Below are 27563 nucleotides of genomic sequence, written 5' to 3'. Positions count from 1 at the left end.
ATCCACTGTAGCTGTAGTACAATGATAACTGTTGTGTTCAATGGAATTGTTAACGGCAGCAAATGCAAAGAGAAATAAAAAATGTTTTAATAATGTCAGAAAATTTATGTGGCACTGTTGTAACACCACTTATAGCTCAGCATCTAATTGTCAAAAATTCTCTACATTAAGGTCTGATCTTTCTTAGAAACATTTCATACAACTCATTTCCATATGCCACAAATATTTAATGTATATGATTCTCACTGCCCTTGTCCAGGCATAAATCACATTTTGAAATTCAAACACCAATACAATGTGAATAGAAAATAAAGATGTAATTCCTAATTTTCAATTTCTTCACATCTTTGATTAAAATTATATTACAGTGAACCACATGTTGATCAAACTTTTGACTTTAAATGGAATGCGTGCGCGCGCGCGCCCACACACACACACACACACACACACACACACACACACACACACACAAGAGAGGAGAGGGAGAGAGGGGTAGTGGGGGAGAGAGGGGGGTAGAGGGAGAGAGGGGGGTAGAGGGGGAGAGGGGGGTAGAGGGAGAGAGGGGGGAGAGGGAGAGAGGGGGGTAGAGGGAGAGAGGGGGGAGAGGGAGAGAGGGGGGGAGGGAGAGAGGGGGGAGAGGGAGAGAGGGGGAGAGGGAGAGAGGGGGAGAGGGGGGAGAGGGGAGAGAGGGGGGAGAGGGAGAGAGGGGGGAGAGGGAGAGAGGGGGGAGAGGGAGAGAGGGGGGAGAGGGGGGGAGAGGGAGAGAGGGGGGAGAGGGAGAGAGGGGGGAGTGGGAGAGAGGGGGGAGAGGGAGAGAGGGGGGAGAGGTAGGGGGGAGAGGGAGGGGGGAGAGGGAGAGAGGGGGGAGGGAGGGGGGAGAGGGAGGGGGGGGAGAGAGAGAGAGAGAGAGAGAGAGAGAGAGAGAGAGAGAGAGAGAGAGAGATGGGGGGGGGGGGATATTTACTAAAAAGCAGATGCATTACATAAGAAATTTAATTGACAAGATATGTACACTTCAGTCTGTATAATGGAGTCAGAAATTGTAGAAGTCAATCCTGCCTGCATCATAACCACATTATTTTACACACTGAATGCAGAATCTTGGTAAATATTTTGTTTTCAACTTCTGAAGTGGCACAATGTGATGAACAGAAAAAATAAAGACAACACATACCACATAAAAAAACATATATTCACAAACATAACAAAACAAGGTGTAGCTACAGTTGTGTACACAAACATGTGATGGCTGATGCACACTAATTCAACAACTTGAATAAATTAAAATATTCAATATAAATATCTTACATTATGTACACCATTGATAACAGTGAAGTACAGTAAGTAATCTTATGAAGAAATACTGAGATGTTGGTCAATGAAATCACAGAAGTTGCACAACAACATAAAGTCCATATTTGTATGTCATTTGTATGGAGGTAATCAATTAATTCAGTTCATTACGGTTAAACAGTTTACTGAAACACCAGTTCATTGTGTTTTTAATTATTATTTCCACGCCAGCTTCAGAGCTTTTCTTGATGCCAGCTTCTTTGTCACATATGACGCTACAGCCAGCCCTAACAGAACTGCAGTGATAAGTAAATGATCAAAATCTTCCTTCAGAAGATCAAATGTTTTTGAAGGAGCAACACGAGTGTAAAATAAATCTGAAATAATAAAATAATTTCATAAACAAAAAATACCAGCTACATTTACTATCAAAAGATTTCATTATTTAACATATTTATACTTTGTTCAAGTGTAATTTGCTAATTAGTGCATACCTAGCCCATATGCTAATATAAGGCAAGTTGATTCAAGGCCACTTGGAGCAGTGTGGATGCCCCTTATTCTTTGGAGTGTTTGATTATAATTGATGATAGCATCTGGTGGAATAGGTAGTTCGGGCATATATGGAATGACACCTTCTTCCCTCATTTCTGAAGTAACAGTGACAGGCCGGCGAGGATCAACAAACAACCATGGCAGCTCCAGAATTCCACCAGTAGCTAAAGCAACTGAGTGAAATAACTTTCAGTGAGTAAATTTTATACACAATACAGGAGCTTCCTTTATTTGTTGAGTAAATTAGGTTCACACATATAAAATAAAATGACTAACCTAGAATATGTTTGCTGGTGATGCCTTTTTCAGTTATTGTCTCTTTCAGTGCTTCAATATTACCCGGTAAAATATATGCTTGCCTGTCCACAATTGGTTGAATTGGAGCAGACAGAGATGAGAATGCTGAAAATTATGATTAGCACTTTTTAAATCCTCTAAATAAACACATAACAACAAATCAATTTAAAACAGTTTCCACTCATCATTAAATAAGTGACTGACAAATTAGTTGATAGTGTCTATGCCAACAGAATCTACTGTCACAATAAAAATGAAATCATTTTGTTCTTGTAACTTAAGAAGGAACAAATTTTCTGATAATGATGCGTAATATGACAAAAATCAAACTGTAAGCTAGGCTGTGTAGTGAAATTTAGCATTAATGGACTACGACAGCAGATGAACAATGTGAGTGCTTTCGCTAACAGCGCATCATCATCATCTGCAGCACCCCTCTTTGGCTCGTTGGCAATGTGGCTCAATATTTCTGCAGCGGACTTCCAATGATTTTTGAGTCCAATTCATATAAGGTTGCTGCACTACACTGGATAAAAGCAGGCATGCACAATATCGGTTGGACTTTAGATGAAAGGAAAACCACGGCCTGGTTCAATGAGTCCCAATTTCAGTTGGTAAGAGCTGATGGTTAGGTTTGAGTGTGGCACAGATCCCACAAAGCCATGGACCCAAGTTGTCAACAAGGCTGCTTGGAGACCACTTGCAGCCAATCATGGATTTCTTGCTCTCAAACAGTGATGGAATTGTCACGGGCCACAATTGTTTGTGACTGGTTTGAAAAACATTCTGAGCAATTGAGAAAATAATGTGACCTCCAAGATGGCCTAACACGAACCCCACCGAACATTTATCGGACATAACAGAAGTCATTCTGTGCACAACATCCTGCACCAGCAACATTTTAGCATTTACGCATGGCTATAGAGGCAGTGTGGCTCAATATTTCTGCAGCGGACTTCCAATGATTTTTGAGTCCAATTCATATCAGGTTGCTGCACTACACTGGATAAAAGCAGGTACGCACAATATTAGGACATATTCCGTGACTTTTGTCACTCAATCTATACTTAACACAGCAAGTCTTTTTATCAGATTTTCACTAATTATACAAAGATGTGTAACAAACTGAAAAGTGTCAAATTAATAACAAATGGAATGGAAATAGACAACAATCATACAGAGGTTTTACAAACCTGCCTTTGTGACTACAGGCACTAAAAAGTGCATTTACTTTACCACACAAATATCATTTATTCATTTTAAAACATTGCCAGTGGTCTGGAATCAACCACATTTACAATCTCTCTCTCTTTTTCCTTTCCAAAAGCGAACGAAGTGCGACTATTTTACTTACTGCATTTTTGTTTGATTTATGCTTACATCTACAAATGCACTTCACTGGTTATTTTGGTCTAGTTTCACTCTGGCTTGTACCACTAGATATTCCTGACATAAAACATTGCATCACTAATGTACGAGGTGCATTCAAGTTCTAAGGCCTCCGATTTTTTTTCTAATTAACTACTCACCCGAAATCGATGAAACTGGCGTTACTTCTCAACGTAATCGCCCTGCAGACGTACACATTTTTCACAATGCTGACGCCATGATTCTATGGCAGCGGCGAAGGCTTCTTTAGGAGTCTGTTTTGACCACTGGAAAATCGCTGAGGCAATAGCAGCACGGCTGGTCAATGTCGGGCCATGGAGAGTGTCTTTCATTGTTGGAAAAAGCCAAAAGTCACTAGGAGCCATGTCAGGTGAGTAGGGAGCATGAGGAATCACTTCAAAGTTGTTATCATGAAGAAACTGTTGCGTAACGTTAGCTCGATGTGCGGGTGCGTTGTCTTGGTGAAACAGCACATGCGCAGCCCTTCCCGGACGTTTTTGTTGCAGTGCAGGAAGGAATTTGTTCTTCAAAACATTTTCGTAGGATGCACCTGTTACCGTAGTGCCCTTTGGAACGCAATGGGCAAGGATTACGCCCTCGCTGTCCCAGAACATGGACACCATCATTTTTTCAGCACTGGCGGTTACCCGAAATATTTTTGGTGGCGGTAAATCTGTGTGCTTTCATTGAGCTGACTGGCACTTTGTTTCTGGATTGAAAAATGGCATCCACGTCTCATCCATTGTCACAACCGACGAAAAGAAAGTCCCATTCATGCTGTCGTTGTGCGTCAACATTGCTTGGCAACATGCCACACGGGCAGCCATGTGGTCGTCCGTCAGCATTCGTGGCACCCACCTGGATGACACTTTTCACATTTTCAGGTCGTCATGCAGGATTGTATGCACAGAACCCACAGAAATGCCAACTCTGGAGGCGATCTGTTCAACAGTCATTTGGCAATCCCCCAAAACAATTCTCTCCACTTTCTCGATCATGTCATCAGACCGGCTTGTGCGAGCCCGAGGTTGTTTCGGTTTGTTGTCACACGATGTTCTGCCTTCATTAAACTGTCGCACCCACGAACTCACTTTCGACACATCCATAACTCCATCACCACATGTCTCCTTCAACTGTCGATGAATTTCAGTTGGTTTCACACCACGCAAATTCAGAAAAAGAATGATTGCACGCTGTTTAAGTATGGAAAACGTCGCCATTTTAAGTATTTAAAACAGTTCTCATTCTCGCCACTGGCGGTAAAATTCCATCTGCCATACGGTGCTGCCATCTCCGGGACGTATTGACAATGAACGCGGCCTCATTTTAAAACAATGCGCATGTTTCTATCTCTTTCCAGTCCGGAGAAAAAAAATCGGAGGCCTTAGAACTTGAATGCACCTCGTATAGTAATCTGACTAAAGGTATTTCTTTGTACTTAGCATGTGTAGGGTTGCCAACTTATCTGCTAGATTTGTTTATACTTTATCTCAGATACATTATTTTTATTTGTGTTTACATAATTATGTAAATGGTATGAAGAGGTACTGTAGGAGTTAATCATTTAGATAGAATGGGTTTGAGGAGGTAGGGATGGGAGTTGTGTGCTCAATGATTTTGTATAGTGTTTCATTTTCAATATTTATTTGGCCGTTAAGCAATTGTTTACTGTGTGTTAGTACTTTGGTACATATGGTAATCTTCTTGAAATGCAAGACAATGTGTCTTTCTATTGATTATCTATTGTGCTTGGTCTGCAATATTACAGTTCAAGGAGACCTGCAAATTTTGAGTGGTTTGTACTGCGTTTCCACGCCCTGTTGTGGTCTGTATACCTTGTGTCAAATGCTTTGCCAGTCATATCAAAGTAAATTCTTTATCAGTCTCTGCAACTGATCTGGTAGATACAAGATTGTTGGTGACTGTCTGGTTTTGATTTTGATTTTATGAATGTGTTTCTGTATTGCGTTCATGATTTTTATGCAAATAATCATAACCTGCTTATTGGATTTATAACCTATTCTGCATGTGAGTTGAATGTCGTAGCTCATCACTCTAAAATGTAAAAGAAGTTAAATATTTATGCCCTCACAACTAGTTTTGTTTAGTACTTATGCTGATCAGCCACCTTTGGCATGGATTACAGTGGCGACGTGTCATGGCTGGAAAGCAATGAGGTGTTGGTAGGTTGCTGTAGGGACTTGGCACCACACCTGCATGCACACGTCATCTAATTCATGTATATTCCAAGGAGTGGGGCAATGAGCTATGACGCCACGTTCTATCACATCCCAGGTGTGTTCGATCAGGTTAAGATCGGAATGAAATTTTCACTCTGCAGCGGAGTGTGCGCTGAAATGAAACTTTCTGGCATATTAAAACTGTGTGCCAGACCAAGACTCAAACTCAGGATGTTTGCCTTATGCGGGCAAGTGCTCTACCAGCTGAGCTATCCAAGCATGACTCACGACCCATCCTCACAGGTGGTAGAGCACTTGCCTGCATAAGGCAAACATCCTGAGTTTGAGTCTCGGTCCAGCACACAGTTTTAATCTGCCAGGAAGTTTCATATCAACACAAGCTCCGCTGCAGAGTGAAAATTTCATTTTGGAAACATACCCCAGGCAGTGGCTAAGCCATGTCTCTGCACTGTCCTTTCATCCAGAAGTGCTAGTTCTGCTAGGTCTGCAGTAGAGCTTTGTGAAGTTTGGAAGGTAGGAGATGAGATACTGGTGGAATTAAAGCTGTGAGAATGGGTCGTGAGTCGTGCTTGGGTAGCTCAGACGGTAGAGCACTTGCCCACAAAAGGCAAAGGTCCTGAGTTCGAGTCTCGGTCTGGTACACAGTTTTAATCTGCCAGGAAGTTTCGGGTTCAGATCTGGTGAGTTGCAGGGCCAGCACATCAATTGGAACTCACCACTGTGTTTCTCGAACCACTCCATCACACTTCTGGCCTTGTGAGAAGGCGCATTATCTTGCTGAAAAGTGCCACTGCCATTGGGAAACATGATCGTCATGAAAGGGTGTATGTGGTCAGCTACCACAACCTTAGCTGTGACGGTGCCTTGCATGAGCTCCATTAGACCCATGGATGCCGATGTGTATGTTCCCTGGGACCGATGACCACAGCAGTTTGGTCCCTTAGGAACTCACACACTTTTGTATGTTCCCTAGAGCATAATGGGATTGCCACCAGTACAGGTTACAGGTGCCAAGGACCTGTTCCCCTGGAAGACGAGGGACTCACGCACTCCCTTCAGCATGATGAAGAAGGCTTTGGGATTCATCAGACCATTCAATGTTCTGCCACAGTGCCAATGTCCAGTGCCAATGGTCACATGCCCATTTCAGTCATGGTTGCCAATGTTGTGATGTTAACATTGGCACATGCATGGGACATTGGTAGCAGAGGCCCATCGTTATGTGTGTTGCTGCACTGTGTGTTCAGACACACTTGTACTCTGCCCAGCATTTAAGTCTGATGTTCATTCCGCCACAGTTTGCTGCCTGTCCCATTTTACTCAATTGCCCAGCCTATGACATTTGACACCCTAATGAGGAATTGCTGCCCACCCACATGTCATCTGTATGTGGTTTATCTTGGTTTGACATGTGTAGAAGACACTCATCACAGCAGTCCTTGAATGTGTGATAAGCCGTGCCATTTCCGAAATGCTCGTGCCAAGCAAGCCTCCGGACCATCACAATTTGCTCTTGTTCAAACTCAGATAGATCGTGCCTTCCCCATTCCACATGCGGACAGCCCGTTTACTGGTACTACACGCACAGTGCATGTGTCTGACTAGCAGTCATTCTCTGCCAGGTGATGCTGCCATCGTCTGGATGGCTTTATATTGATAGTAGGTCAATGGTCACAATGTTCTGGATGATCAGTGTGTTCCTGTATTCTCAGTGTGTCTACATGTTTATGCTGGTGTGGTTCAGTTTGTTTAATCTTGAATTGTTTTCTACTTCATTTTTGTATGAAGTTTATCTAATAGGGTTTCTTTGTCCCCATTTTTAATGCTATCTTTTTATAGTGGCTATATCAAAGGTATTTGGGGTTTGTGAGGAAGGTGGATTTTACTGAGTCTGTTCAACAAATGCCTAACTGCAACTTGTTTATGATCCTTTAGGTCATTTGAAGTCACATTTATTGTTGTGGGGTCTGTTATTGTGAGCTGTGACAAAGGTTTGGTTGTGAATGTGTTTTCTTATAAATTATATTCAGATAGTTCAGTTTTTTTCCTTGTTCTCCTTTAACTGTACGTTTAAAGTTCTCACATACTGTATGTACAATCTGTAACTGTTGTATTTTGGCCCAATTTAAGATAATGTATATAAACATCAGTGGTGCAACATTTAGTCATGTTCCACATTAGGAAATGTGTAGTGCTATTAGCCAAAATGAAACAAGGCCAAAACATCAGGGCCAAGCAAAGAATACTTGAAACATGTGCATTCAAATGACACTTTCAGATGCAAGCACACATCAGACAAAAATGCAATAGTAAAAAAATCACACTTCAATTACCTCTGACATTAACTGCTTTCTGATCTAGAAACAAAGCAAAATTGTAAATCTGTGCAATTTCAAAACAAGATTTACAACACTGTAAATGAGTAAAATGAAATGTGTACATTAGAATAAATACGGAGTTTTAGCAATCACAAAGATGGATTTGAAAAATTTTAAGTTCATCCAGAGTGTAATGCCTCCCCCTATACTAACGTTATACGCTTGACACTTATGCCTATGTCAGATCTGCAAACAGTCGTACATACACAGTTAATCCTTTGTCTGTCCTACATGTTGTTTGTGCTTAGATGTGGTTTTTCTATTTCCTATTATTGCTGTTGTTTTTGCACCAACTATTACTGCATGCAGATTATACTTTATACCATGTCTATTCATGACCAAGCCATATATAATTATATGTGGCACATGATTTATGCTACTTACAATGATATGTATCCACATTCATTGTAATTAATCACTATATGTTCTTGAGAAAATGTACTTCAATCCAGTTGTAGAGACTTCATATTTTTATTTTCATTCAATTCTGGTGTGTTGTTATATTTTGTAGGTGCACTTGAGAATTAGTACACATTCGAAACAGGCTAGTAATGCTGAATGAAATACTCTTTTAAAATAACATCCTGGTGGAAACGAGGTCATTACTTACTACAAGACAATAAAAAAGTGGACTGACCCAAAACATTCGACAGTTCCTTCATTTATTAGCTTAGCTTATTTGTAGACATGACTGTGGTACTCTACTGGGTACATTGGTACACTGTGGCACTGAAGGTACTGGGTTCAAGCCCACGAAGGAGTGTGAATTTTTATTGATTCCAATCCCTCCAGTAGGACCAATTTCCATTCTGTCTACTATGAAATTGGGTGCCAGGGATCTTTTCTGTGGGTAAGAGGCAGTTGGCGTGATGGGCTAATCGCTCTCCTCTTCATAGTGCCAAGGGAGACAAAAGGCTGCTCTCTACCTGCAGTCAGGCCAGAAGCCCATTCATAGGTTGAGTACCCTTGAACTTTGACTATCTGTAGATGACTGAACACCCCCATGCCATTATGGAGGGAAAAAAAAGAAAAAAAAAGTTTACAAAACTGGATAACAATTAGAACAACATAAATGGCAATATAATAATGAAGTTTCACTACAATACCTGTTGTATTGCTTTGCACCTTTCCTTCATACAATTCAAGGGTGACAATCTCAGTCCGTCGAGACTTTTCACTGAAGTAACTGTAAAGTACCCAGTTCTCTGAATGTACTACGTACACTGGTTCACGCGCTCTTTTATGGGATGCAGAAAAAACAACTGCACCTGATACAGCATCTACTAAGTAGATGTTCAGTATATCTATAAGAAATAAGAATATAAATAAGTCTTAAATCATTAAGTCAGACCTAGCTACAAATAAATGTATTTCATTGAAACTCACACTTCTGCACAGGATCAAAGCCCTGTGTAGCAACGGCAACAAGATTGGGATTGATGTATTTGTACAGCACACTGCGATCAGCAAGGACACGACCTTGTGAGTGAACTCTCTCCCCAGGATTCTTACCTACGACGGCTATCACTTTCTGTGGACTGTCAATGCAAAGCTTGACCTCCCACACTGCAGTAGCCACAAGACCCTGTAAATAATATAATTGTAAATTCAGTAACTAACAAAATGCAAAATCTGCAATAACTTACTACTACGGATGACAATCTATTAAAAAAAATCTATTTGAAAATGCATAAAACATTAAAGTTGTGATCGAAGTAAAGGACTGTATTGTTTTACCGCAGTTTCAGTAAAGCCTGTTAGTTGTGACCTAGGATTTGATGTCTTCTAATACTTTATTTGTTTCGATATTTATTTTCTGATACTAATCTGACGATGATTATGTCAGCAGCAAATACAATACCTTCCGGTACACACAATGGTTAAGTCAATGATATATAATACAATATAAATGGTCTATGAATGGAAGCTTGAGGAACAACTCAAATTAGTGGCCCAATTACATGGAAGTTCATTTTCTATTATGTTATGGTGGAAAGCAATACCCTGTTTCCCACCACCTAAGGAATGATGAAACCTGTTGCAATTTTCCGTGTTTCACAATGCTACAGTTTAGTTAACAGTATAATATGACATACATAGTGCTGAGCAACTTCAATATCTTTTTAGGATGATACAACTTTCTTGAAGGGAACATATTTCGAAACATGACACTGGTGTATTCCATGTTTATGCAAGAAACTGAGATTGTTTAATGTAATTGTATGCTCACTATCATAAGCCAATGCTGAGTGGTTGTTCTTGTTTTACCATGCTCTGTGCAGTCTCTTGTTTCAATAAATCAGTCAGCCCCCCCCCCCCCCCCCCCCAACACTGATACACTGTTATCAATAGTTGTCGTCCACACAACAGTATACATTTTTGCATCCAAGAATTTCCTATTCTACTTCTGAGTCACCAGTAAACCCCCCACCGATTCTTTAAGGAATCAAACTCCCATGTTTAAAACATCACATCTCCAGAACTACATGCCATATGATGATATACTTTTGCAGGTATTTTCAATGATATATGTGGATAGTGTCTGAAAAGTATGTTGTGAATAGAGTTAGTTGTAAAGAAATGATAAACTAAAATGCTGTGCCTGATGCTACTGTTTTACTGTGCTAACTGCAATAATACAGGGAGCAATGAACGTTTTTCCATTCACCATTTTGTGGGGGGGCATCACAATGAAAATGTTTTTGTTAATGTCTGAAATTATGTATAAAGTTTCTTGGAAGTCATTAAGCACTCTCACCATAAAGTTCTGGTTGAATATGGTCTGGATATTTGTGCACAATGAGTTATACCTTATACTGCTTCTAGTCATATACACAGTTTCTAACTGTAATATTTGACTTGTTGAGTTAAACCTTTAATGTAACACAAATAGATTATGGCAGAATACTAAAGTCTTAAATTTGGTCAATAACTGTATGAAATATTGAAAATCAAATTTTTGTTGCCCCTGGAACCCGTTAGATATCGGCAGTGAGGCGCAAGCTAGAATAGCAGCGGCAACATATGCTACTTTGCCGCACTACCCATGCTTAGGAGCTCGCTTCTATCATGAAAATCTGAAATCCTCATTTACAAAACAAATGACTGGTTGTTATGTACGGTGCCGACACGTGGGATGTGATTGCAAATGAGAAAAAACTCCTTAGCATTTGGAAGAGAAAGGTTTTGTCTAAGATGTATGGCCAGATATACGAGCAAGAAGGTTGGTACATCCGTACGAAAGCTGAACTAGGACAACTTTTTGAAAAGTCTGACTCTGTCATCACCATTAAAATAAGAAGACTGTGGAGGGCAGGACATGGGGTCAGTATGGAGGAAGACAGAACATGAAGAGGATTTTTAATGGCAAAGCTGGAGGCAGATGATGGAAAGGACATCCCAGAAAGAGATGAGTGGATGGAATTGAAGAAGACATGAAAAAGCTGGGTATCAGAGAACAGAGACAGAAACCCATGGACCAGATAGAGTGGCAGGATACTGAGATACAGGCCAAGGCCCTTCATGGGCCGTAGTGCTGAGGAGCCTCTAGATAGTCAAGCTGATACTGGAAATGGGTGACCATGCTCTAGACTTGTCGTTTATGAATGTGTCAGATCTTCATTCTCTTATTTGGATTCCAATTGTGCTGGAGTAGTATACGTATGAATTGTCTGTTCATCGAGTAGTATACGTATGAATTGTCTGTTCATCCATGATTTCAGAAATTTTGATAAAATCTGGAGGAACACCATTCTCATTTTTATGAATTTTTCCAATTTTTGTTGAACTTGTTTCAATATACAAAATCAAAAACCTTCAAAATTATTCACCAATTCAATGAGATTTTTCTGAAAATGATGTACTCACAGTTTGCGGTATTAAGCATTTTTAGTCTGTTGAATGTGGAGGGTTTTGGGACATTTGGTGCTTCATAGGCACACTTGTTCAAATTAATGGAAAGTGACATGAAGCGATTACTGTACTTTCTTGACTGATGAAACATGAACACGAAGCCTTGCCTTGTGACTATATAAAATGTCACTATTCCTGTAACAGAGGAGCCCCTTCACACAGATAGTATAACTGTAACACCATTTGCACTGTTACAGACAAATAAACAGTTTTTCACCTAAGAGAGAATATATTCAAAGAATGCTTTAGTGTTGCACAATTTCAAGAAAATGTATATAATCGAGATATATATGCAAACTATGTATGATTATGAAATACCGATATTTTATAAAAAATATTTATTCCGAGTAAGGATGTGAACGCAAAGTCGAGTCCACAAATCCAGAGTACACTGACTTCATCACTTGCCCACTTGAGGGCACTACCAACCTGTTATAGTCATTAGGACTTGAGTGACAAAAAACTTCTGTCATTTTTCAATAAACTATAGTGTGCCACACCAAAACCCAACTAATAAATGTCTGTTTTCCCAATTAAGAACAATCTGAGCAAAATTTCATCCAAATCTGCCAAATTTCCAGTCTCCCTATGTAAGTATATGGTGAATATACGATGTACCAAACTTCCCTGTAGTACAAAACATGAGAGCGTGGCAAGGTAATTCCCAACATGTTAGTGACAACTACTGCTTTGATTTCTTTGCCATTTGTCAATAAATGACCCATCATCTACCTTCTCATGTAAATCAGTTCTGCAAGAAACCTATGCTCTTCACAGTGAATGTGATTCTGATCCATCTGATCCAGTCATAGAAAATCCACAATACAGTATAATGTTTGATGCTGATGCAGAAGGAACTGTACGGAAAGAACAAAATGGCAGTGGATAAGGAAAGATCATGCTGGTGTGCTCCCTAAGCAGAAAGGTACATGGTTGGCTACAAGAATGCACACAGGAAAATTAAGTAAAGCAGAAGGTGGAAGTCCAGAGTAGAGGAAAGAACTAAGGAAAGGTTAAATGGGTGAGCTAGGCCGGAGTAAAAAGTAACTGGTGGTGTGCAGGGGAGGTGAGGGAGCAAGAGAGTGAAACAAGGTGAAAACTGGAGAGGGGGACGGACCAAATGGTATGTGCTATGAAGCAGGAGTTGAAGAAAATGACATTGCATTCCTCTCTACTGTTTGCTTTGCTCTTTGATACAGTTTATCAATGAACATACATCCATGTTGCTTGTTGTTCATGCTGTGCGGAGGTTGCAGTATATTTTGTAGATGATGTGGATGTTGTCAAAGGTGGTCCTGTCTTTAATGGCATAGGAAATTTCAGTGGCAGAGCTAGAATAGGTAGTGGTGGGTGGATGTGTAAGAAAGATCTTGCACCTGAAACATTGACAGGAACATGATCAAAAGGAGTCGGGAGAAGAGAGTCGTAGGGACAAACAAGGACATTGTGCAGGCTGAGTGAGCAGTGGAACAGCAGTCAATGTGGTATGGAGGGTATTCTTCATTTCAGAGTTTGGAAAGAGTTAGTCCTAAGCCTAGTGGAAAGCCAGTTCTAGGTTATATGGAATGAAGAAAAAGGCACTCCTTTGTGGCCAGTCATCTAGTGTGCAAGGAGAGCTGGTTATGTGGATAAAAGGCACAAAGTGATCTGTTTCTGGAAAAGATCTGGAGGGTAGCTTCTGTCTGCGAAGGCTTCAATAACCTTCAGTCTGCTGGGTGTGGGACTGGCTGCTGCTACTGCAGCGGCAGCAGACAGTTTTTGTAATGGAAAGGATGGTTTCTGTGGAAATGGAGGCTCTACCAAATCTGCTATGTATCCCATACTGATGGGCAATACTGAAGTATTGGCTGAGCATGAGTTTTGTAAGCTACCTTCATTTCTGGTGGACAACATTTTCCGAGAATTCTTTCAATGAATCTGTCTGGCATCTGCCTTTCTTGTGATTAGTTTTATGCAGTTGTTCCACTTTAAATTGATCTGTATGCATACTCCTATGTATGTTATGGAATTAATTGCTTCCAGTGATTGGTCTGCAAACAAGTAATCATACAATAAAGTGTCTTTTTGTCTATGTATCTGAAATAAATACAATTTGTTTATGTGGAGGGTCAATTGCCACTCCCTCTGCCAAGCACTGATACTCTGCAGGTCTTGCTGCAATAGACTCCCTTGGGGTAGGCCCAAAGTTTCTTTTAGGTCTGAAGAGTTCTCTCCATTCAGAATGACATGCTACGTTCCATTTGTGAGAAAACTTCAGTTCTGTTACACAATTGATCTGATATTCTGTAAGCTCAAAGGTTGCTAATTAGGCAGTGCTGAAGAACAGTATCGAATGCCTTACGGAAGTCAACAAGCATGGCACCAGTATCTACTGCTTTCTTGGTCTCATGGACAAATAGTGTGAGCTGGGTTCCACACGATCATCATTTTTGGATCCCACATTGATTCCAACAGAGGAGGTTTCTGATGTCCATAAATCTTATAATACACGACCATGAAACATGTCTTAAAATTCTGTAATATACTGACATCAGAGATGTAACCTACATTTTTATGCCTGTTCCACAACCTTTCTTGAAAATAAAGTGACCTGGTTTTTTTTTTCCTGATCATTAGGAACACTTCAGTCCTCCTGTGCTTTTTTCTGATTATTAGGAACACACTAGTCCTCCAGAGATCTACAGTACACAGCTGCTACAAGAGGGGGCAAGCTCTTTCGCATCTCTGTGTGGAATTGAACTGGTATCCTTTCAGGTCCAGAGGCCTTTCCTCTGTTGAGCAATTTCAGTTGTTTTTCTATTCCATGGTCACTTTATTTTGATATCTGTCACTTTGTCATTTGTGTGTTATCGTGAAACAGCTTTGGAAAAAGGGGTTCAGTATTTTGACCATTTCTATCTCATCCTCTGCTTCAATGCCATTTGGTCATAAGAGTGTTTGACAGGTGGCTTTGTTCCATTTACTGTTTTAAAATAAGACAATGGCTTCTTAGGATTTCCTCTAAGTTCGGTAGATAGAATTTTACGTTTGAATTTGTTGGACGCTTCACAGCCAGGACTTCTTATGCTAATTTTGGCTTTGTTTAGCTTTTGTTTTTCTGTAACGCTATGACTATGTTTATATTTGTTGTGAAGTCAGCTTTGCTTCTGTAGCAGTTTTGTACAGCTACACGGGTGTTTTCCAGCCCTCACAGCGTTGCTTGGCATGTATCTGTCTAAAGTGTATTGTACAATGCTCTTAAATTTTATTCATTGAAACTCAGCCTTGTTAGCACTGTAGATGAAATTTTCATGCTGACCACTCAAGTATTCTGTAATCTGTTTCTTGTCTCTCTTACTATGCAGAAAGATCTCCTACCTTACTCTTTTATTCCTATTTGCAGCTGTTTTCAGTGAAGTTACTGTTTATGAGTGCGGCTAGTTACAGGAACTTTCCATACACATTCCTACTGTTAACTAATACTATATTTAAATTTTCTTTCTCTGAACTGCTATGAGAATGCTATCCTGCATGGCATAAAAAGGTGTCTTATCTGGCCTGTGGAGGGATTTCTCTATCCTAAAAAACAGACACGTGCATGCCACACATACTCTCTCCCAGTAACTGCTTCCTGCATGTAGTGTATGCCTGACCTATTAAGTTGGCTCCTAGAAGTCTCTACCGAAGAGAGGAGGTTGAGAAATCTGCATCCAAAATAGTCACAAAATCTTATAAAAGACATCATACTTACACCAGTGGCTGTAACGCTTTCTTTATTTCAAGATTGCAATTTCGGCCTTAGGCCATTATCAAGTGCACTTGAGAATGGCCTAAGGCCGTAATTGCACTCGTGAAATAAAGAAAGTGTTACAGTCACTAGCATAAATATGATGTCTTTTATAAAGTTCTACATGACTGTGAATCCCAGGTATAAAAAGTTCTACATGACTGTGAATCCCAGGTATAAAAAGTTAATCAGTCACAGAATCGTCTGGGGCTCTGCTTTAAGACTTCCACACAGCTCCAAATCAGTGGACCACAATCAGTTGTGGAAATGACACTGCAAAGTGATAGTTATACTTTCACTGCCGCAGACGAGATTAGCTGTCTTCACCAAAGTAGCCAGCTGCCTGTAGAAATTGAAGATGGTGTCTGAACCCAGACAGCAGGCACCATATGTATCAACACGAGCCATAATTTACAGATGGTTGCACCCAGCATGCTTGGTCACTGCCAGCAGAGCCGCCTCCACATCTTGGGCAAGATTTCCGAATGAGAAAATGAGTTGACATTGGCCTTTCTTTCCCAACCTGCCTGCCTGAGACAATCTGTCACCTGCCTAACATAGGAGCTCCCAATGACAAGCAGTTCCACACTCTGTGTTTGTCTAGAACTTTCAGCAAGATTGGCCACAGGTTTAATAGGCAAAGTGTCTCACACTGTCTCAGATGTATATTCACCATTAGGCAGTAGTGGCTTGAGCAAAATTTTACCAGTACGCTACAATGTGGTGGCCTATAGCCTTTTGACTTACAAGGGTAATAATTGTAACTGACTTGAATATATTAATTTTAAGCATGTCAACTGAACTGTTTAAATATATTTAAATTTTATAGTTAGCATTTTGACACTGTGAAGAAAAATTGTCAGTCCAAGCCAATAGGCTGCAGAAGTGATGTGTGTACTGTTGCTCGAAAATCCATCATACTCTACTCTTAGTCAACTTAATTGGCATGTTTAAGTGCCTGCTCCATTGACCTTGTCACTGCTGCAGACGTATTACTTTCACATCTCAGCAAATAAAAAAGTTTCACATATTTATTATAAATCCATAAAATATATATGCCTCTTTGTGTGCTCTCATTTGCAAAATACCTCGTTTCAACATCTTGAACTGTTTATGAAATATGAAAATTGTTATGATTGCAGGATTCCCAATGTGCAGGGACAGAAATGCTTGAGACTGGAAACCCTCATCTCAGTTGAGCAGGCTGCCTCCTAATTGTATTTCCACAGCTTCCTTGACTGCTGAATACCAGTTGGATGAGACTTTGGCCAGTATCTTAACTATCTCATAATCTACATGGAGTGGCCAGTGGAAATACAATCTTCAGCCACTGCATATTTCTTGGGCTGTAGTAGGTGAGTGTATTGCTGGAGTTCAATACAACATTCTTTTATAGTGTACTGTTCGTCCTATCTACCTTTTGCCACTCTCACAAGGAATTTCATATACAGCCATCTTTTGCAAAATCAGATCGTCCTCCAAAGATCCCAGAAGAGTTGCTGTCTTGGCCAGTGGAATCCAATTTATGTTTCTTCATTATGCTTGCTAATTTTGATGAAGTATTTGCCACATACAGTAGAAAATCCATAGATGTTACATCTCTTTCTTCTTGCTCTTCTTTCAATTGGTTTTTTGTTTGCAGAACTCTCTTAATTTGATGTTTTGTAATAGGCACCAAGCACTGTAAAAGAACACGGCATTGAACTCCAGCGAAACACTCACCTACAACAGCACAACAAAATCTCCAGAGAATATGGGGAAGTTAAGTTACTAGCCACAGCCTCTTCTTGCCTAGATTCAGTGGTTGTAGGAGCTGTGGAAATACAATTAGCAGACAATTTGCTCAACTGAGGTGGGGATATCAGGCTCAACAAATCATGGATCCCCCCCCCCCCATTTCATCCCTGCATTCTCAAAGGAAATATTGTTATAATTCCTCTCTGCCTGGCACTATGGATTCACTGATTCTGTTCTTGTTTTGTTTTACTATTAGAGGTGTAAAGTTTCACTTATGACTGATGCTCTTGTTTCCAACAGTTTTATTTATGGTGCATGTGTGTTTACTCCACAGTGCAAAGTACTTTAACAATTTTGCAAATGACTAACTTTAAGAATGGCTGAAAGGTTGTCAGCCGAAATATCGGTACAAGAGTCTGTAATATTCTAGATGCACTCCCAAAAATGACGAACTATTCGATCAGCAGAAAAACTTCAAAAACTTAGAGGAAGTTAGTAAAGACTAGTCCATACAGTAAAATACACTGATACAATTACTTCTTCACAGATCTACACAAAAAACAGGTACTAAAGTAAATCTGCGTGTAAAATAGAAATTTTTGCTACAGCATCAGGTGCATCTGTTTGGCTCCTCAACAGCCACTACCCATTTAAAGTTGGCTTATTCACTGCTGTTAATATTTTCACATTGTTTGCCAAAGTCTTTGATGATCTATTTAACTCAAATATCATGACAGGCTCCTCTAGGCCTTTTGCTTGGCATAATTCTTTCAAAATATTGTCTCGGGATTGTATTTAAATGCAATCTTTTCATAAGACAATATCAGAGCTGTCAGTAAAGTTTCATTATATCAATGAGGCTCCTTTCCATATCATGATGTAGTCATATGACTCAGTTTTTGTTTGGTTCTACCTGCAATACATTTCATCTGCCTGAAGACATATGCAATCACTGACACTGTTTCCAAAACTGTATGACAAAACAGGGATAAGGTATTTATTGTTAAGTGTGATTTTTAACACAATAGAAAATTTCTGTCCCACATTACCTGATAAAAAGAATGGTAGAATCAGGAAGTTACTTGTACTCAGTTTTCATTTCCTGATTTACAATATTGTCTAACAAAGGTGCCTAAAAATTGTAGTTGACCATGGTATTGAGATGGTTTTATTAGTCACAAACTAGAAGGATTTTTGTAGATTGTTGCATTAAGCAATACTAGCCTAAGTAATTCAAAATGGAAACCTTTCTGAGTCATGTTTAATAAAATAATATAAAATTTACTTCTGAACTTTACCCAATACTAAATGACAACATACCTCAGCTGTGCTGAATCCAAGAGAATATCCTGTCAGAGTGCCAGTGTTAGGCTCCGCTGTGAATAAGAAAGTTGTGTGCGCAATCTGGGCTGCCACTTGTTTTCCAGTGTCAGGATACGAATGTAATTTCTCCTTCTCATCAAACAGTAACAATGCTCGAAGAAAGTTTTCATCATTAACTGGAAGCAAGAGTGCCTGACGCACACGGTAGCCAAGCAGTTGTATGCCATCATTACTAACCATTCCTTGACCACTGAATGGGTTGAAGGTGAACAGTACACCTTCTCCTGTAACCTGCATGCACATAAAAGAGTCTCAGTTTTTATAATTATTCTAAAACAACTAAGACTGTTATCATTGTATTTGTATTGTTATAACAGTAACAAACCTTATGTTTTGCAACAAGAGCGCACTGTGCAGGATAAGGGAAATGTCGTGTTGTTCTCTGGACAAACAGCAGCATGGGCTGGCTTGGAGATGTGAAAGTAGTCACATCTTCTAGGTATCGCTTCCAAATGATTTCACCACTTAAATTATCAATTCCAAACACCTGTTGAAAAGTCACCTCACTCAGTTCATACACTGTATTATTTACAGATTTCTGTACTAAAATTTATAACTGCCCAGCAGAAATGAATGGATATTATATCTTTTAGCATCAATTCTTGTGGTTTACCTGCAAATTAGTACTGATCTTTGATTCAACATTATTTCTGGATATGTATAAAAAAACTTCCATTTGTATTGTCATTACTGCACAAGAACATAAAAACAGTGTTAAAAGTAATGAAAAATGATTGTCAGGTACTGGAAAGATCTTCATAGCTTTATCCATTTCCCCCTCTCTCTTTCATTGTTCAACATTTTCATCAAAAAACAAAGTTTTAAATATTCTTCTATGTGTAACAAGGAAGTTATTAAGTGTGTAAGAATTAATTTTGTTTCTTTGATAATATATTTTGAAGAAAATTCTCTCTGTAGTCCCTGACAGCAAAATTGTGTGTCAGTCTGGTGATTCAATCTGTTGTGCTCCCATTCATGAACAGCATTATTCCATGACATGTTTTCTAACAGGATACCACTTGGCCACACACAGCTGTCATAACCCAACACGCTCTACAAAGTGTTAACATGTTGCCTTGGTATATTCAACCACCAGATCAGGCTCCAATTGAACACATACGAAGCATTATCAGACAACATCAGCATCATCCACAAAGAGCATTAACTGTATTGACCTACCGAGTGCAGCAAGCATGGAACTTCATCCAAACAAACTGACATCCGCTACCTGTGCAACACAATGCATGCACATTTGTATGCTTGCATTCAAAATTCTGGTGGTTACACCGGTTACTAATGTACCACCATTTCACATTTGCAATGGCTTATCTCACGGTTACGTCAACCTGTTATCTCCTAAAGTTAATCACTTAAATATGTTACCTAGACAAACATATTTCTTAACTTTCATTTGCATTAATTAGTTTTTGTTGTTGTGATCTGTTTTCCCATCAGTGTATTTGATAATGGAGATGCTGATTAATTCCTTATCAGATATAATACACCCATTCCATTTGATACAAGGACTAGGTCCACCTAGGGTTAAGATGGAATAAGGTACTGATGCACTGTGCACTTATCAAGACATTTTCTTTCTCTACTTCTGGTATTTACAGAGGTAATGGTTTATTCTCTTGGTTTAATGTATTTTGTGGTAAGCCTTATTTATTTGGTCCAAGCCTAGAGATAGCTGTCAGACTACTTTATAAGCGATCATTTTCCTGGATTTCATTTTGTGAGAAGGGCCACTGTATACTTTCTTAGCTTTGTAATGAAATCTGCACCAGTGCCACGAAACACACAGAAATGCCACTGTGGGTTTTACATGGAAATTATATATCCTCTATCAAGCAGAATGATAAGACAATGTCAGACAAATGTCTCCTGCTTTTTTGAAAATGATGCAATTTATGTTATTGTATTCATACTTTGCTATATATTTGAGTATGACGTAATATTTAACAATACTGTAAAGAACCACTGGATAATGGATGACTGAAAAAGAATTATGTAGAATGGGAATCAAGCTACACCTGTGGCAACCCAATGGGAAGATTTAGATTTGGCAAAAGCCTGGAGAATATTACCTACCAGCATGTGTAGTGCCAACAGTGAAGTAAGGAGGATATGATGATGTGGTATAGATGTGTTTTTCATGGTTAGTTGTGGTCCTGGTTTTGCGCACAAGGAAACACTTAATGTAGAAGCACATTTTGCAGCATTGTGTACTGCATATAGCAGAGGAACAGTTTGGAGATGATGATTATTTTTATCAATGTTGCAGGAAAGCTTTGGTAGAATTTAAATATTTTTGAATTAAAGACACACACACACACACACACGGAATCCTCAAATCCTCACATCATCCCAAAGAACTAGCTACAAAGAAGTGTCCCTTTTATCACCCAATACCACCCTGTACTGGAATATATGAACCACATCCTCTGTCAGGGGTTTGATTATCTTTCATCCTACCCAAGGTCCTTCCCATCTCTCCTAAAGCGGTGTTCCGTTGTCCACCCAACCTCAGCAATATCCTTGTCCATCCCTATGCCACTCCCGTCCCCAACTCCTTGCCACAGGAATAATATCCCTATAGAAGACCCAGATGCAAGAGCTGCCCAATCCACTCACCCAGAACTTCCTTTGCAGTCCTGTCACAGGCTTGTCCTATCCCCTCATGGGCCAGTCGACCTGTGAAAGCAGCCATGTCATATACCAACCCTGCTGCACAGCTTTTTATACTGGTATGACAACCAAACAGCTGTCCATCAGGATGTCTGGCCACTACCAAACTGTAGCCAACAGAAAAGTTGACCACTTAGTGGCAAAACATGCAGTTCAGCACAACATGCTCAATTTCAATAGCTGCTTCAATATCAGAGCCATCTGGATCCTCCTCTCCATCACTAGCTTTTCTTACTTGCAAAGGTGGGAGTTATTCTTACAACACGTTGTCAGCCCCTGAAATTACTCTGGCCTCAACCTACAATAACCTATTGCCTCGATGACCTCCACCCAACCGCTACCAGCCCCCCCCCCCCCCCCCCCGTCCTACCACTTCTCCACCCAATTCAGGCCCCATTACTTTCACTGTGCACAGCTCTCTGCTAAAACATCTACTGGTCTTTTCCTTTCCTCCAAGACTGCTTCTTTCCTTTTCCACCCCCCCCCCCCCTCCTCCTCCCCTCTTACACAGCGTCTTGTCTTTCAATACAGTAGGCATGAAAGCTCATTCTTGTATAATGTTAGGTGTGGTATATGAATACTATTTTCTACATTGCAAAAAATATACACCAGTTGATAATACCATGTAATCATTGATGAGGCCCTTGAAGGAATTCCTTTAAACATGCAATGTAGTTAGTACTTCCAGTAATACCTGTCATGTCTATTTCACATGAGCACATGCTCTGTTTAACACATTCTTTGCTTTCTCATGCCAATGCTAAATTACATTTCCCTCTACTCTCCCTCCTCCTCCTCTTTAGTTAATGGTAGTGGTAGAACTATCATAATTTCAGTTCTGGTAAATAGGTCCACGTATTACATGTAATTTCATTTTGCTTTTATCTTTAGACAGTAGAAATTATAACAAAATATACAGCAATATTTCCAGGAGAATTAGTACTATGTTTACAAAATACCAAGCATTTATTACCATATAGCTTTCATGGGTTACTATCATATATTCAAAATGAAAATTATAAAATATCAGCAAAAAGCTTGGGATATTTTATCTATCTTTTAAAAAATGTGAACATTTTATGTAACTTTACATTAAAATATAAGTTAATTGCCAAATGGATACTCTGAATCATAAAAATTCTCACATTTATTAATTTTGTTCAAAGATGTGTCTTAACTGAAACGAAAGCTTCTTTTCTAATCAACTATGAGATCAAAGCCGCCAGAGAAAAGAATAGAATCGAATTTTGATACCTAAACAAAAACAAACCTTTCCAACAGATGTGACGACAACAATTATTTTATGCAGGTTGAATTCATCTCTCACAAGTCCTGCCCTTTGTCCAGCTGATGGTGGTGATCCAAATCCCAGAAGGGTCATAATGAAACTCCGCAGTTGAAGTGTTTGACTTATGAGACGATGCACAAACATCCCCAGTGAGCCAGCTTGAAGTGTTACAGAAAAAGAAGTATAACATTTACTTACATTGATAGTGACATTACAACTGAACACTCACAAGATACTAAAAAACATGTTCTCCTGTGATACAGAATATGGAATTTACAACTTCGAATCAATGAATTCTTAAAAATTGAGTACTTGCAGATAAAGTTATGTCAGGAACTGTTTTTAGAATTACATTTAGAATTTAGAATTACATTAGAATTTAGAATTACATTACATTATCAGACAGTATGTTGTCATTACTTGTTTACATTGCAATCTCTTTCCCAATATGTACATAGACAAAATGGGTTCTGCTTTTTTATAGAAAGATTTCCAGAATTTTGATGGGAATTTTAAATGTGATGCACTACAGTATTCTGGTGTGTTTCATTCACACTCATTCAACATCTCAGTAAAATTTCTTTGCTCACACAATAAATCCATATAATTTTTCTTTGCACAGTTTCAATATGCTTTTGTATCAATCCAGTAAAGATTTTAGTGTAAATGTGATACTAACAAAAATAAATAAAATAAGACAGCGAACGATTTATGAAACAGACCCTTCCTCTACTTCTTGTAATTTACTGGATCCCTGTCAGTAAAGACACTAATCTTCTCTCAAAGGTTTCAAAAGTGATAATGCTACCTGAACACGAAATTACAGATAGAACAAAGCTGAACTCCTGAACATAGAGTGCTGCTATTTATATAAACATCGAATATTCCACAATACGCAACCATTACCAGCACAAGAAATTTCAAGAACCTTCCAGAAATGATAAATACTGCATAACAAATAACTGCAGGTGGCTGGATCTGAACTAGTGACCCACAGCATGCCTGCCAGCGATGCCAATCACTACACCTTATTGTATGCAGCACAGCTGGCCACAATATCGAATTATCAACACTAAATTGCAGCTTAGATGTTCAAAATGCCCATAACAAACTGATTCCCCCTAACGCTGTATTTGCAGAAGAGAGCCTAGTTGCTGCATTGATACAGGACACTAGCATGTGATCATATAACAGGCCAGATGTCTTACAGGTTTACTTCCTCCCTCTCTTCAGATCCCACACAAAAAGCAAACATGGGTTACTCTGAGAAAGCCATTTACACTTTTTGCACAAAAGCTTACTTAAATCTGCTGCAATGGCTAAATCACTAATAGAAGCATAATGCTGGTTAGATATGTCTCACTTCAAATAATGACCTAACTGAAATCTATTAACAAATATACCAATGAGATCCTTTTCTGACAATTCATCTTTGTAACATTTATGTCCAGGCAGCATTACAATCTCTAGGACTTTAATCAACACTCATGGGAGGCGATAGGTTAGAAAATAATGTCCTACTCAGTATGGAAGGAAAGAAGGAAGAATGATTGAGGTTTAATGTTTAAGCAAAAAACCAAAGGCACTATCACTATTCCTGATCACAATAACATGTAACTGAGGGTACAGTTTAATATCATTGAGGATTCAATCTATTCCCTACTACCTCCACAATTAACTTAATAAAGAGCGACAACATAAACCACGAATTTTTGGAAAGTAAGTGCACGTGCCACTGGTCTACATAATAAACATGGAAAATCTGTAATTCAAAAAGATAATAAACAATAGCAAATAACATTGAAATGAAATGAAATTCATAAACATATAACTAAAAATCAAACAAAAAGAAACAAAAGAATTGTTGGACATGCTCTCCATCAAGTACCTAATGTGTGGTACTGTAATGGATCTGGGAGATGTGTTATTTTCTACCAGATTTGACGATACCGAATGAGGGAAGTTGTAAATGTTTTCTTATATTTTTGTCAGAATATTTTTTTTTTTTTTTGTGAATTGTAATTTGCCTTATTTTATGCTAATTTACTTATAGTTTTTGAGAGTGACAGCATATTGATTAATATTAGTAGATGTGACGAAGAATATCAAAGAGAAGACTGGTTACAAGTGGAAGCTTGTGTGTTGTGTAAAATGTCTTTGACACTGGAGCCGTCTTTGACCGTAGTCAGTCGGCAGTGAACTCTTGGTGTGTGTGACACTGGAACAATGTGCAGGTTGCCGTTATAAATATTTGCTAGTGAACAGGAAAAATAAATTACTACTTCTTTTATATAAACATCAAGAAGAAACCACATTCAAAGAAATGGTATTTGAAGCACCAAAAATGAGGCAAACACATTGAACCAGGTCATTTCTGCAGCCGACGAAACTGCATTGTGGAATCATACTTTCACTAGACGACTGAAGCCAACACAAAAAGACAAATATCGTCTTGTAAACATTTCACGAAAAAGGTACTGTCACGAAATATGCTAAATACAGTATATAAAAATAGTGAGCATATTTAAGATGTATTCTGATACTGGGCACTGGATGACTTTATATTTCTTTAGCAACTACAGCTGCTTCTTCTCTCATATACAGTACCGCACTGCAATACCTGAGCTAAAATGGGCGCAGAAAGTGTTCAGTGGTCAGTGTTAAGGTGTAAAGTTTTAGAGTCTTGGAGCCAGCAGAAGAGCATCCTGACGAAACCAGTGCACGATAAAGTCAGCTGCAGCTGGTGAAGGGGCTGTGTGGTCAGCAACTTCGCGACAGGCCACACTGCTGCCAACCTGTGACAAGCCTGTAGGAGTATCACAATCCGGTTATAACAGTTGGGAGGTCAGTGATACAGTCCATATAGTTTGGTGTAGCACACTAATCACAGTAAACAACAGAAACCAGCACAGAAAAGTAGTATTTAAGGACAGCCCGTCATCGTTGAATAGCTGGGCAGTGATGTGATGTTGAGCTTATGCTACTCTGCACCAATGATGCAGTTGCTTCTGCCACACCCAGGACACAAACTGCTGCCTACTGTCTAAGCCTCTGTGGTGCCAGGATCAGCTCTGCACTTGGCCACCATCCAGGAGTATGAGGGGAGGTTCCAATTATCTATGTCATGCTGGAGAGCTTACAGAAGACTACTATACTCCCAGCCTGAGAGCGCAACGTCCTTGGGGTCACCGACACCAGCAACACTCACTACAGCCAGGAAACGTGGGAACTTGGTGATGCAGCACCAGCCACCCAGCAATGGAACATGCACTCAGCAGGCCATTGCCTCTGGGGAGATGCAATCATGTACTCCACACCACCCACCACTATTGATTGTAATCAAGCCACTGTTGATTGAAATCGAGCCTCAATGAAGAAGTCGTCGTAACTATCATCGGGCTTTCTTCAACTGCCCAACATCTGCCCTCAGCAGAGAAGCCTAGCCAACACTAAGCTATCAGAGCCATTCCTGTTATATCAGGCACACGAGACCATGTTAAATGTCATTCAATTTATGTCGAATGACTAAACTGAACACTTCATCTTCCTAAAAGTGACTGCCTCCAAAGGAACCTCCACCACTAAAATAATTATAATTGCATGTGACCCAATGGCTGGGTGCTAGACTGTCAATTGTATGCCACTTCAGATACTTGTGTGTCCTGAATCTACCCAAGTTATCCAATAAGGATTAGGAAACCCACAGTTTAACGTGGAACCCCAACAACATGTCATTCATTCCTAGCGAATCCTAACACCACTGCGAGGTGAAGGTTTCATTAAAGACAGACTGAAAATTTCTGTGGGATGCCTGGGATTCAATTCCATGACCTCTCTTTTCTCTCAGTTAGGTCATTTCTAGGTACATGCTCTTACCATTAGACCATCAGACCTGATACTTCCACCATTACTCCTCTGCTTTCCCAAACAACTAATCTGTGCCAATTACAGACCAAGTTGTATTGAATCCACTTTACCTCTGTTATTTTGGTTCTAAAAAGATATTCTCAAAAGTAATAAAACAAAAATGTTAATGCATAACATGTCACTCTTCCAACAAAAATTTTGTTTGCCACAGGCTCATTCAAGTGACCTTCAACCTGCGCTGAAGCATGAGACATAAAATGAATGCAGCAAAACTTGTTCTCTTTCACACATAAATGCATTCAGATGAGTTAAGAACACAACAACAAGAACTTGAAAATTTTAAGGATGAAACTTTACAATCATTCACCAGATTTTCCTGAGAATCATGCAAAACTAACTAACTAGTCAATGTATTATGCAGAGCATGCAGTTCTGCATTAGGAAATGATAATATCATTGGCATGACTTTATTCAACACAACAATACAGGACCACATTGTTAGTTGCAGGTAACAGTCACACTAGTGATTTAAATTTGAAATATGCAATTCTTATCATCAAGGAAGATGTATTAACATCAACAATCTTATGCTAAATGTTACAGCCCTTTAGTATGAGCACATGTAATCAAACAGTGAGCAATACAAGTGCCTCCACAGCCAGCCTAGAGGGGTCACCTCGCAAACTAAACAGATGGTGTACCCAATGGCCAAATATAATCCGGGTACGCCAAGCCCGGTGCGCCAGGCCCTCGGCCTCACTTATGTTTACTTACTTATTTACTTCTGATAACGTGTCTGTACAACATTA

The 27563-nt window shown here is 39.4% G+C and overlaps 1 protein-coding gene across 2 annotated transcripts in view; it reads right to left on the bottom strand.

Annotated features, from left to right (window-relative positions):
- Positions 1 to 977: 977 nt before the first annotated feature.
- Positions 978 to 27563, bottom strand: part of LOC124712266 (ER membrane protein complex subunit 1) — a 121433-nt gene continuing 94847 nt past the window's right edge. For both annotated transcript variants that reach the window (XM_047242564.1, XM_047242569.1), the window contains 8 exons: positions 22870 to 23045; positions 19237 to 19398; positions 18849 to 19142; positions 9500 to 9698; positions 9220 to 9417; positions 2125 to 2250; positions 1788 to 2021; positions 978 to 1670 (listed from right to left, as the gene is read on the bottom strand). In XM_047242564.1, coding sequence (XP_047098520.1) covers positions 1510 to 1670; positions 1788 to 2021; positions 2125 to 2250; positions 9220 to 9417; positions 9500 to 9698; positions 18849 to 19142; positions 19237 to 19398; positions 22870 to 23045 — 1550 coding nt within the window. In that variant the 3' untranslated portion in view covers positions 978 to 1509. The remainder of the gene's footprint in view (positions 1671 to 1787; positions 2022 to 2124; positions 2251 to 9219; positions 9418 to 9499; positions 9699 to 18848; positions 19143 to 19236; positions 19399 to 22869; positions 23046 to 27563) is intronic.

The sequence above is a fragment of the Schistocerca piceifrons genome, chromosome 1, assembly GCF_021461385.2.
Source record: "Schistocerca piceifrons isolate TAMUIC-IGC-003096 chromosome 1, iqSchPice1.1, whole genome shotgun sequence".
NCBI classification, from domain to species: domain Eukaryota; kingdom Metazoa; phylum Arthropoda; class Insecta; order Orthoptera; family Acrididae; genus Schistocerca; species Schistocerca piceifrons.
The sequence above is the reverse complement of the archived record's forward strand: the minus strand, read 5'-3'. Positions and strand labels throughout refer to the sequence as shown.